Source organism: Diplodia seriata (assembly GCF_021436955.1).
Source record: "Diplodia seriata strain FDS-637 chromosome Unknown scaffold_2, whole genome shotgun sequence".
In the NCBI taxonomy this organism is placed as follows: Eukaryota; Fungi; Ascomycota; class Dothideomycetes; order Botryosphaeriales; family Botryosphaeriaceae; genus Diplodia; species Diplodia seriata.
Window position 1 is genome coordinate 433,971 of NW_027117309.1, and position 12,061 is coordinate 446,031.

Here is a 12,061-nt window from a genome sequence, read left to right on the forward strand (position 1 = left end):
ATCGTGATTCTCATTCCGGCGTATATATGCGAAGAACATCGTCTACAAGAGATGAACAAGTCTCATACACCAAAACACTCACAACCAACTTAACCACCACGTGCAAGCCGTACAGGGTGCACTTGGTGTTGGCGGTCGATGACGGGTTGCCGCAGAGGCTGTTGGCGGCGTTGGGGTCGTCCGGGCGGACGATGGTGCCGCGCTCGATGTAGATGTTGAAGCCCTGGCACCAGACGTCGTTGTTGCAGTAGGCCGCGCACGCTGCCGGGTCTTAGGGGCTCAGCGTGTACACGCCGCGGTAGCCGGTTTGTTGGGTTGCGCCGTTCTTGTTGGAGAAGGCGAGCGTGTACTTTGAGGAATTTCTGCTGCTGTAGGCAGTGTTGCCCAGAAACTCAGCGTCGGTCCCGGATTTGGTGCCAAAGGCAGTGCCGGTGGGAAGCGGGCAGCAGCCCCACCCTTTGCCACCAGGGCACTTCTTCGAGGATGCCTCAGGGTCGTAGGTCGTGGAACCGCGCTTTGCCTTGGCCCCAGCAGTGGCAGCAGCAGGCAGGAGCTCAGAGGCCAGGCTGGCAAGCTGGCCAGGGCTGGCACCGGAGGGAAGTCCTGCAATAGCAGATTGAAGAACGGCCACCGAGTCGGGATCCATAGGAACTGCGGCAGAAATCTGCGAGTAGAGAGAAGGCGGGATACTGCTGGGCAGGTCGGTGATGAGAGCAACCAAGCTGGCGTCGATGATAGCAGCTGCAGCAGAAACTGCCACGACAGAGTCCGTCGGCTCCGGGGCATCGATGGTGCCGGTGACAATAGCGGTGACAGTGGCAGCATCGATGGAGCCAGCGATTGATGAGCAGACCAGCGGATCTGGGCCAAGGATGCTGGGGTGGGGATGTCTGCCACCGTGACGGGGACATCGTCAGGTACAGCATTTGGGACGGCAACAGCACCCACGAAGGCGACAGCGTCGAGAAGGCAAGAGGATTGATAGAAGTATATCTTTGACGAAGCAATCAGAAAGACGATTGAAGTGATTTGGCTGATGAGAAGCATTTGGAGGTTGCGGAAGACCTCTTTATATACCGTGTTCGGCGTGGGGACTCAAACGTAACAAGGGCTTGGAGACAGCTTGACTTGGCCGAGGTAGGAAATGGTCATTGTCCAGTGGTCGACGGGATCATCCAGTGGGGAAGGTTGATAGGGGCGCAAGCCACGGGCTACATCACACGGCAACTCCAACATAGCATAAAGAGGGCGTCAACGTGGCAATTCCGTACTGAGTATCGAGATTGAAATACTGCCTGAATACGTGTCAACTCACATATCACCTAGACTACAAAGAACCTTGGCTAATCGAGAGAACAATCCTTCATCCTCCTATACTCATACACCAAGCAGAATTCATGTCCAGGGTGCATTGAATCCGCATCTGCCCTACACATGAAGCAGTAATCAAGAAAAGGGCATTCTTTGCAAATCACTCTTGGACCAATGATTGACTTCACATGTCATTAGCTCGACCATGATAGTCGCAAAGGAGAAGGAAAACTTACGCGCTCGCAGGAATCGCAAATAAAGCCGCAACGCTCTTTACTCGTACCAATGCCGGGCGAGTTGTCTCTCAAAGTGAACGGAGACTTTGTTTCGGAGAGCAACATCTCGTTGTTGAAGAACTTGGCTAGGGCCCACGGTGTCCATTTCGTCCCCCGCTTGGGATAGTTCGTCTTCACACTGGTTTCCTGTACTCCTGCAGCGATGAGAGCGGCCACAACGTGTGCATCCCCACCTCTGGCGGCCCAATGTAGCGGCGTGAAGTATGATTCTTGCTTGAGGAGATCGGCAGAGCATGGAAGTTGAAGTATTTTTTCGATGAGCGCGGCCGATGAGTTCATGGATGCGTAGTGAAGGATGTTTCTCCCTCTTGCGTCCCTCGCGGATGGCTCAAACCCGGAAGCCAAGAGCATCTCGAAAGCGGCAAGCTTACCACCACGAGCGGCCATATGCAAGGCAGTTCTTCGTTCAAAGTCGGGCTTGAAGTATTCAGCTGGCCTCTTCTCGAGAAATATCCTCAATATCTCGGTATTTCCACCCCAGGCGGCACAGTTCAAGGGGCTCCACGAATTGTCCATCAAGGAATCAAAGTCTGAAACAGCATCCAGAAGCAGTCTGAGAACTCCAGTGCTATCTCTAGATGCAGCGTAATGGACGGCAGACTTGCCTTCAGAGTTGAGTAAGGTCGGATCGGCCTCGTGTTTCAGGAGCATTCGAACAACGTCCTCGTGTTGCTCATCTGCGGCATATGTCAACGGCGTCAAACCCAGTCTGTTTCGTGCCGATACTCTGGCACCACGCTCCAACAGAAGCTGAACCATGTCAAGATGTCCTTTGGCTGCTGCTATTTGCAGCGGGCGCAAGTCCAGGTTTGTGCTGACTTCAAGATCCGCGCCTCTGTCAATGAGCAGACGTGCAACCTTTGGGTGGTTGTTGAAAGCAGCTGCGTGCAAGGGCTCCCAAGTTCGTATGCTGTTTGATTTGACACCCGCCCCTTGATCCAGGAGATAAGCAACCACATTTACTTGCCCGGAAAGTGCAGCAGCGTACAGTGCCGTTCTTCCCAAATCATCTCTTTTCTCTAGAAAAGCGGCGTCTTTGCGGCTGTGTTGAAGAAAGATCTTGACAACATCGACGTGGCCATTTACTGAAGCGAAATGTAGTGGGGTGAAACCCTCATCGTTTTCTAAATCCGGATCAATCCCAGAGTCGATGAGTCGAGTGACGATTCCGAGAAGTCCACCAATTGCCGCATAGTGTAGGATCGACCACCCATATTTATTGAGCGCCTTTCTGTTGGCTCCTCTGTCAAGAAGCAGCTCTGTCACATCAAGGTGACCATGCACAGCCGCCCAATGGAGGGGAGTCTCGCCGTCATCACCAGTGACTTCAATCTCGGCTTCATTATCCAGTAGGAGAGCCACCGCGGTCAGATGACCGTGTCGGGCAGCCGTGTGCAAAGGAGTCCGATTTCTGGGATCTTTTTGATTGACATCAGCTTGGTGGTCGATCAAAATCTGCATCAGCTCTCGATGGCCTTTTGATGCTGCAATATGTAGGGGTGTCTGGCCATTGAAACGTGTGTGTAAGCATTTCTGTGCGCCTCTCTCCAGGAGTATCAGGGCTATGGTGACTCGGTTGAACTCAGCACAAGCGTGCAGACAGGTAGCACCTTCAGCCCCCTCGAGGCTGATAGTTGCATCTGCGCCATTTTCTAAGAGACGCATGATTGAAGCAGGGTCCCCATCTCCATTTTTGCACAAGCCATACAAGGGCGAGAGGCGGTCGTTGTCGACAATCGTTTGATCCGCCCCCTTTTCAAGGAGTAGTAATGCGAGTTCGTTACTGCCGGACATACACGCATGGCAAATGGGTGTGCGTCCGGACTCGTCCTGACTGTTGATATCGGCCCCCGCATCCAGGAGACAGGACACAAGATCTTCGTTTCCGGAGAGAACCGCGCAACTGAGAGGAGTTTGCTTTTGCGTGGATTTGACATCCACATCGGCGCCCTTTTCTAACAGTAGCGTGAACATGGCCAAAGAGCCAGCTCTGCATACGACGTGAAGCGCTGTTTCTCCGTGGTGCTCGCTTTGATGTAGCAGCTCAGGGCTTTGAAAGAGCAACTTCTCAACCGAGTCCTTCAAACCGGACTGCGAGGCCCACACGAGCGGGTTTCCCTGTGCCTTCTTTGCTTGCTCTTTCGCAGATGGCTGCAAACTTGGATTGGAGTCGATCCTTGAAGCTCTCCATCCGCGGAATGCCGGGGTCTCGGGATGCAGAATGACATCCAAGCTCCTTGACACATCTTTATTTGTCTCATCCCCCAGCAACACATGTCTCTCCCAGAACTCTGACGCATAGTCCAAGAATGCATAGGGGATTCCTTGATTTGATGTCGAGCTTGGAACCCATGTTTCCGGATAAGTCAAGTACCGAAGGCAGATCTTGGCGAGCTCTGTATGGTGTTCCGCGAGCTTTTCTCCTTCGGCGTCTTCCTTCGCCGTCGTCAAGCGTAATTCATCCAATAGAAACTCTTTGACTGATGCGTGCGCAAGATGCAAGGTCCTCGACTTGGGAATATCATTGTTGCTGCATGAACGAATATGGATAAGCGATCCACACAAACCTTTGATCTCGCCTTTGATGTATTCATCGTCAATTTCATCCGGCCATCCATCAAGGCTAAGATTGTCGTGGTACTGTTTCACCAGAAGGGCTTCAGTGATTTCTGCAACGGTGAGGGGGCGTAATGCGAAGGCGACCAGGCGCAAAATAGCCGAGGTTCTTTCCTGGTCCTCACGGTCGTACCCATTGATCTCGTTCCACTTCTTTCTGTACGTCTCTTTGAGCCCAGTAGGCATCTTATCCACAATCTGCTGCAACTGTCTCAGGGGTTTCCCCGGTCGCAGTTGGCCCAGGCTCTGCTGCGTGATCCACAGGAACATCCCATCGCTTCTCTCAGCAAGCCTTGAAGCAAGATCGATCTTGACTTGATCGGGCTTGCTGTGGAGCTGACGTTCAATCACTTCCGAGGCCAATCGATCCAGGTCCTTCTTCACAAGCTCCTTGGATACAAAGCATTCCAGCATCAAGACCTCTGAAGCTCCTCGAGGGTTGGAGGATAGTGCATCCTGTATATCCTCCTCATCCCGGCTGGTCACGAGGATATTTGTTGTGGTCTGAGCTGAAACTTGCTTGATCTTTTGGAGAAATTTCGACTGTACGCGGTAGGACCGATCGAATTCGTCAAATCCATCAATCAGAACAGTGCATCCTGGACTCTCTGAAAGCAATTGCTTCCATATCTTCCAAACCTCTGCTTGGCTGGCAACTGTACCTCTGCCAATATTGGATGAGTTGGTGTATTCCTGCCAAATGGACTCGACAGCCGAAGGATTCTGGTGTATAAGCTGCCAAATCCAAAGGCGGATAACATCTTCAAATTTGGCTCGCGCTTGAGCGAATGAAGAACAAAAACAGTAGAGGACCGAGTGTCCTTCATCCAGCAGTGCTTTTGTTCTCTCATCAATGATGGCTGCGCTTAGAACTGTTTTTCCCGAACCGGCGGGCCCATGGATCCACAAGAGCTTGGATTGCCCAACGTCATCGAGCTCTGAAATCCATGTCCTGTAAGCAACATGATCGAAGATCCAGCCACAGGTTCCGTCAAGACGAGCATTGCTGTGCACGTCGTACTGCTGATCGATTTTTGGGGCATTGAGCCACTCAAAAACTTCCCGTTTTTGGGCTCTACGCTCCTCTTCCACTGTTGTTCGTCAGCAGGCTGAAATCTCGAAATCTTAGCTGTAATGCTCACCTTTCATTGTTTCTTCAGCTTGTTTCTCTAGTGGGGAGGCTTTCGGTGGAACGAGCTTGAAGAGATCATCGATGGCCCTGGTCATGCTATCCAGCTCATTTCGCACCAGCTTATCTCGACCAAACCCCCACGAAATCCCTTTCGGAGTGGGTAGCGGCGGCTTCTCTCTTCCGTCCTCCGGTTTCCACAACAAGCGATTCCCGGGTATGGTCTTCAAAGCTTTGCGCTTCGACGACACTTCCACTCCCAGCTTCAACAGCCGCCTTTCCAGATTCCTGCGATGCTCTTGAATGCTGCGCATGTGGTCCTCCACGAGCCCAAGAACCTCCGGATAATCTAGCGCTTCGTCATGCTCATCCTTCAGTTTGCCGTCTTCCGTTATGCCAACGGACCGCTTCCATTCGTCGAGATGCCAAGTCAGGACTCTCAACTGAGTTGCGGCATCGCTAGATTCCAGTCGGAACTCTCGGGCGTAGTGGATACGCTGCCCAAAATCGACAGCTCCACTGATAGATGAGGGAAGCGAGAGGATAAGCGAAGAGGCATCCATCATGTCCGTCCCGCTAATCGCGAGGAATGAGAAGTCAGTTCTTCGATGGCCATTAATGAGGGGGTTATGCCTTACAATTCTTGGGAAGGCTGCTTTGCTTGAGATTGGCAACGTGGCGGAGCGATGCACGTCGCTCGCTAAGCAGCGGGGTCGAGGTAACTTGCTGAGAGCCTTGTCAGATGTCTTGTTGGCCGCCGACAAGGGCACAAGTCAGGCTGTGGCACACTGAAATTCTTGTGTAACCTTATGATGCAGTAGCCTAAGCGCCAACTCGTAGACGGAATACTCTACGATGGTAGTGCACTTCAGCACGAGTATGGTGGCGCTGCATTAGTACTACGCAAGCCCACCTCCTACCACGAGCCTCGACGCTCTATGGCACGGTCAGCTGTGACAGGCTCAGCTCCAGCTTTGGACGACAAGGTTGGGGCACTGCCTCAGGCACGGAGCTTGTTGATCCAATAAGACGTGCTTGCAGTTACTCTTGACGTAAAGCTGAGCGCATGGTCCCGGATCAACCTTGTAAACGTTACATACCTTGGAGCTTTCTTGCAAGAGATCAAGAACCACTGTTCTGGCCCCATAGCATTTGAATCCCCTATTGGAACCCTATCATACGGTGAAGAGAGGTGTGAAGCAGATAGCAGGCTTGGGCACGTGTCAGTGTACTTATTAAGTCGATGAGAAGGGTCAAAGAGAACACGAATAAGAGGTTGAGATGATTCTCATCTGTGTAGAGGACTACTTCGCAAGCGGTTTTGGCAATGATAAGGTTGACGTAAACCAGACTTTGCCAGTACTGCTCATGGACCTCGCCGCAGTGTATGAGTCAGAGGTCTACCCGGTTTTTCTCTGTAGAGCATGCGAATTTGACCTTGGGTACTCGAACACAAGCTTCGGCGATGTGGTCCTCTGGTCCTTTGGAATGAGCTCTAGGATTGAAGTATCGTGAATATCCAGCAAAGGCCGAGGATCATCTCGTTTTGGATCTTGGCTGAGAGGTTACCCAGCCCCCACTCCAGCTATGCCGTACACGGCCTCATGCAGCCGCCACATCATTTCTGGGAAACGCGCGAGGCAGATCTGCAACCACGTAGGTTCCGTCACAGCCTCGATCCGGTGAGCAGGGCATGCAGCTGCGCCTTCAGCCTGACTCTCGACCTCATCCTTCGAACTTAACGGCCAAATGCTCCACCGAACGACTCTTGGCCCAGAACCGACATAGCTCCTATGCAGGCATCGTACCGCTTTACTATGCCTCTCTTACGGCTTATTTTTCTGTTTGCAGTGTTGCTGACATGGGTGGACTGCCTTCCCACGCCGGCGGACGTGCAGCCGAGTGCTCCAAGCGCAACGACCACCAGCTCCCCAGTGCCCCGTTCGGGTGACGGGTCGTCGAACCCACTTGGGGCGCTGGCCAAGCAATGGCAAAACCCGAGTGATCTGTCGAGCGTGTTGATGATCATCGGCGGAGACATCGTCCAGGTACGTGCACTGATGCGATTGTCGTTCAGTAAACCACATATGCTTACCACTTACTCGACACAGAAAGCAGTTGCCCAGCTCCGCGGCCGGCACATCGCCCCGGTCGCCTTCAGCTTCGGCTTCGTCTCCTACTCCTTCACCTCGCTCCTCTCCGCCATCGGCGACGGCCGGCTGATGCCCATGTCCGACTGCCCGTCGCTCCTCATCAACCTCTCGTCGGGCTACTCGCGCGCCAACAACTCGTGGATCCTCGGGCGCATCCTGCGCGACATCGAAAAGCGCCTCGCCACCAGCAAGGCGTCGCTCCACGTCTCCGTCTACCGCACGACGGCGGCGGGCGGGCGGCCCGCGCGCGACCGGCTGTGGTGGACGGGGGCGGCCGTGCTCCTGGGCCAGCTGGGCATCGCGTGCGTGCCGTGGGCGCGCGACGGCGACTGGCTGATCGCGGCGCTGACCGTGGCAGGCACAGCACTGGCGCTGGCGGGCAGCGCGCTGCCGCAGTGGGCCGAGGAGAAGTGGGCGTGTCGCACCGCGCCCAAGAATCGGTATTGTCTTACCCGCGGCAACGGCCACCAGCACGCCGTCGTCGTGCTCTGCGGCCACGACGAGAGCCTGAACCTCGAGGACCTGGCGACGGCGAGGGGCCATCCCGTGCATCACACGCGCCTGTTGCTGGGGGCATTGGCCGTCTGCTGGATCGCGTTCCTGCTGTGCGTGGCCGGGCTGGAGGAGAATACGTGGTATCTCCTTGGCGTGGGGTTTTTGGGCATGGTGCAGAACGTGACGGCTGCGGGCATGGCGAGGGATCCCAGCGCCATGGGCGTGCCGATGGAGAGCATCGATGAGATTTTCGAAGGGAGGGTCATGCAAGTGCTCCAGGAGACGGAGAGAAGGTACCCCAAGGTTGGTCTTTCGCTCCTGCCAATCTTCTTCCCGGGCGAACTTCGTCCAGACGAGAAGGTGTTCTTCGATGAGATGAGGGCAACAGCAAAGGAGCGACTCAAGGCGGAGCAAGAGCCAAGGCCACCGCCAACGCCAACGCCGACGCTGACACCGCCATCGAGTGGCAGCTCTTCAAGGACACTCACGCCATCGTTTTTGGACAAAGAAAAATCGTGATCAGTGGGTTCCAGATAGCTGAGAGCCTGAGGCCCGCACTGGACTCGACTGCCCGTCTAGGAAGAGCGGTAACGTTTTTTGGGCAAGCGCCGCTCAGAAGGCTGCAGTGCCTTGTGTGGCAGTCGTCATCCAACCACCGAGAAGACCTCTCACGTTTTCGTTGCGTAGCAAACAACCTGCCAAGTCCTTTAGTCGACGCATTTTTCTGTCATTCCTGGCTGCGGTCACCTTCAATCGCAGACACACTCAAGAAGCGCGGCACTTTCAGGTCATCCCTCCAAAGAACGAGCCCTGCTATTCAGAAAAACGTAGCACTATTTTTACCGGCCACAAACCAGCGTCATGGCCGACACTCAGAGTGATGATCTCGACGCTTACAGCTCGGATACCCTTTCCAACTCAAGCGAGCCGTCGACGATGCCGCAGGAGCACCCGAAGAAGGATATCGAGGACCTCAGTTTCGCCGAGCTGATGGGGCACATTCGGCGACTGGTGGAAATTGAGGACTGCGACCCCGCAGATGGCGCACATTTCTTAAGGATCACGACCAAGAAAAACGTGCGAGCTCTCTTATTGCAACTGGATGCCTCCGAGCGTACAATGTGTCGGCGGTTGGTGCCGTGTGCCACGCGATCGCTTCGGCACGTATTCTCGATACTCGACGACCAGCGCATCGGCTATGCTATGTTTAACCGGCCTAGGGGTCCAGATACTGGGGTGACATACAACAGGGCGCTGATGTTGGCGACATTGTGTGACTGGTGGTGCTGCTGGACACGCGCGTGTCTTGGGTTCAAAAGAAGCAAACAACTCTTGCAGAGATGCTACTTCCTCGACCGGTACATCCGGAAGCATGGGGACGCGCTTAATCGAGCATTGGGTGTGACCAAGAGAGAACCGGGTTGCGACTGGGCGACGCTATCCGATAAATCGCTACAAGTTCACCTGCTCATTGCGGTTGAAGCCGACGCAGCCGACGTCTATGCGGACACGATTCTAATCAATTTCTTTAGCCTCCACTCGCGAATTGAACGAGAGGCTTTCCAACAGATCTACGGTGTCAGTGTCAAAGACGCGAGGCGAATGGAACAAATACCTGGCATGAGCCACGTTCTCAACCTGCGCGCGAATGCGCACTTGTACCCGGATGTCTTCAACATAGAGGCTTTCCGGAGTACAATCGAACTCGATACGACCATCGCGATAATACAGGCCCACGTGCTACTCGAGAGCAATGAGATGCCTCCAACGCTGCCGGAGATCATTAGGAAACTTTCTTTCTATTCAATCAGGCCCTCCACCGGCTGGGAGGGCCCTGCACTGTTATTACATGTAACTGGCCACTAGTCATTCCATAATCAAGTCTTGGCATCCCGCTGTGCGTGTAGGTAATGTTCTGCTGTGACTGTGACTGTGACCGACTGGTGCACGGACGTTTCAGCCAGCGTGAGTGGAACAAAAGCCAGCGTCAGCTCCATGAGACGGGCGGGGCGAGGGCTTGATCGGAAGCGTTTGATAAGCGTAGCATGAACGAGGGATGCCCATGCAGATTGGCGGGCGAGGCCGAAAGGATTGCGCATAAGAAGTGACGAATTCGCCCTGCAGGGTGTTATCTCCGATCGTGACATCTGCCCCGCGACGCGCCGCCCAAGATCCAACGCGCGGCCCCACCACCACTCTACATAACCACCGCGCCCGCCTCGCTGCTTCAGCGCCCGCGCAAGCAACACCAGCGCCGACCTCGCGCCTTTCTCAGGAATGGCCATCCACAACAATGCCGCCGCCTTGCCCGAGGGCGTCAACTCTCTGCTCGATACCGACCTGTACAAGCTCACGATGCAGTGCTGCGTGCTCAAATACTTCCCGGACGTAAATGTCACCTACAGCTTCACGAACCGCACTCCCCACATGCGCTTCACCCGCGCCGCCTACCGCTGGCTTCAATCTCAAATCGACAAGCTCGCACACATTACCTTTTCGCAAGACGAGCTCGACTTTCTCAAGAACAGCTGCACCTACTTGAACGACCAGTACCTCCGCTTCCTCCGTACCTTCCGGCTACACCCAGACACCCAGATCAAGCTTTCGTTCAATGCAGACAACGATACCGGGGCCGACGAGGATATAGGCAACTTGGATCTGAAGACCGAGGGGTTGTGGGTTGAGACGATATTATACGAGATCCCCTTGCTCGCTCTCATCAGCGAGGCTTACTTCAAGTTCTGCGATACGGATTGGAGCCATGATGGCCAGTTGGACAAGGCATACCAGAAGGGATTGAAGCTACTGGAGAATGGGTGCATCTTCTCAGAGTTTGGCAGCAGAAGAAGGCGTGACTATCACACCCACGATCTCGTGATGCAGGGTCTCATGAAGGCGGCAAAGGAGGCCGAAGGTAACGGATGGGCTGGGAAAGTGACAGGCACGAGTAATGTCCATTTTGCCATGAAGTACGGGGTTTCCCCTGTCGGGACTGTCGCCCATGAATGGTTCATGGGTGTCGCTGCGGTGACAGACAACTACGAGGACGCCAACGAGATTGCCCTCAGCTACTGGGTCGGCACGTTTGGCGAGGGTGTAAGCAAACCAAGCCGGAGGGCGATGTTCAGGAGTGCTGACCGGTCCAGGTGCTGGGCATCGCCTTAACCGACACATTCGGCACACCTGATTTCTTGAAAGCATTCAGGAAGCCGATCCCTAGCTATACGACTGCCGAACCGGGCTCGGCCGCGACAGCGGCTTCAGTGGCCGCGAGCTCCACACTGCCCGACACGGCAACGCTCGGGAACACCGAGCCGCCTATCCACGCCCCGATTAGCAAGGATGATGGCACGAATACGGAGGTGCCGACATTTGCCCAGACGTTTACCGGGGTGCGGCAGGACTCTGGAGACCCCAGGGGCTTCATCAAAACGATGCGCGACTTCTACGACGCAGAGGGCATCAAGGGCAAGAAGGTCATCGTCTTCTCCGACTCGCTCAACATCGACCTGTGCCTGGAGTACAAGAAGGCGGCCGAGGCCGAGGGATTCCAGCCAACGTTCGGGGTAGGGACGTTTTTGACAAGTGAGTGGCGCGGGCGGTGGCCAAGGCTGTATCGGTTGCTGACGATCCCACAGATGATTTCGTGCGCGGGTCCACGGGCCAGAAGTCGGTGCCGCTCAACATTGTCATTAAGATAGCGTCGGCAGAGGGCAGGGCTGCGGTCAAGATCAGCGACAATATTGGCAAGAACACAGGCGACAAGGCCGTTGTTGCGGACGTGAAGCGGCGGCTGGGCTACGTCGAGAAGGAATGGGCGGGCGGCGATGAGCGGACGCGGTGGGGAACGGAGGGCGCAGCGGCTCCAAAGGCTGCCTGAGGCGCAGGACACTTATGCGGCTCCAGCAGCCAGCACTGGATCGAGAATGGCAGCAGGTGTGGTGGCAGCGCCGTCTGCGGAGCTCATGATGCACCGTGGTGCTTTCGTGTTAGGACTCGTGCGACAAAAATAGTGAGCAAATGAGCGACCATGTCGCGCCCCGGCCGCACGCGGGCGGCTG

At 55.1% G+C, this 12,061-nt stretch overlaps 4 protein-coding genes across 4 annotated transcripts; 3 read left to right on the top strand and 1 right to left on the bottom strand.

Annotated features, from left to right (window-relative positions):
* Positions 1–271: 271 nt before the first annotated feature.
* On the bottom strand, positions 272–5,915 carry SLS55_001525 (uncharacterized protein; the record flags this gene model as incomplete). The annotated part of the gene is made up of 5 exons (XM_066773019.1): positions 272–890; positions 1,316–1,371; positions 1,548–4,946; positions 5,151–5,314; positions 5,366–5,915. 5 exons carry the CDS (start codon positions 5,913–5,915, stop codon positions 272–274), a joined length of 4,788 nt encoding a protein of 1,595 aa, XP_066635586.1.
* A 1,524-nt stretch (positions 5,916–7,439) lies between these two features.
* On the top strand, positions 7,440–8,519 carry SLS55_001526 (uncharacterized protein; the record flags this gene model as incomplete). The annotated part of the gene is made up of 1 exon (XM_066773020.1): positions 7,440–8,519. One exon carries the CDS (start codon positions 7,440–7,442, stop codon positions 8,517–8,519), a length of 1,080 nt encoding a protein of 359 aa, XP_066635587.1.
* A 342-nt stretch (positions 8,520–8,861) lies between these two features.
* On the top strand, positions 8,862–9,866 carry SLS55_001527 (uncharacterized protein; the record flags this gene model as incomplete). The annotated part of the gene is made up of 2 exons (XM_066773021.1): positions 8,862–9,077; positions 9,339–9,866. 2 exons carry the CDS (start codon positions 8,862–8,864, stop codon positions 9,864–9,866), a joined length of 744 nt encoding a protein of 247 aa, XP_066635588.1.
* Positions 9,867–10,277: 411 nt separating this feature from the next.
* NPT1 (nicotinate phosphoribosyltransferase) lies at positions 10,278–11,880 on the top strand (the record flags this gene model as incomplete). The annotated part of the gene is made up of 3 exons (XM_066773022.1): positions 10,278–11,096; positions 11,147–11,585; positions 11,639–11,880. 3 exons carry the CDS (start codon positions 10,278–10,280, stop codon positions 11,878–11,880), a joined length of 1,500 nt encoding a protein of 499 aa, XP_066635589.1.
* Positions 11,881–12,061: the final 181 nt, after the last annotated feature.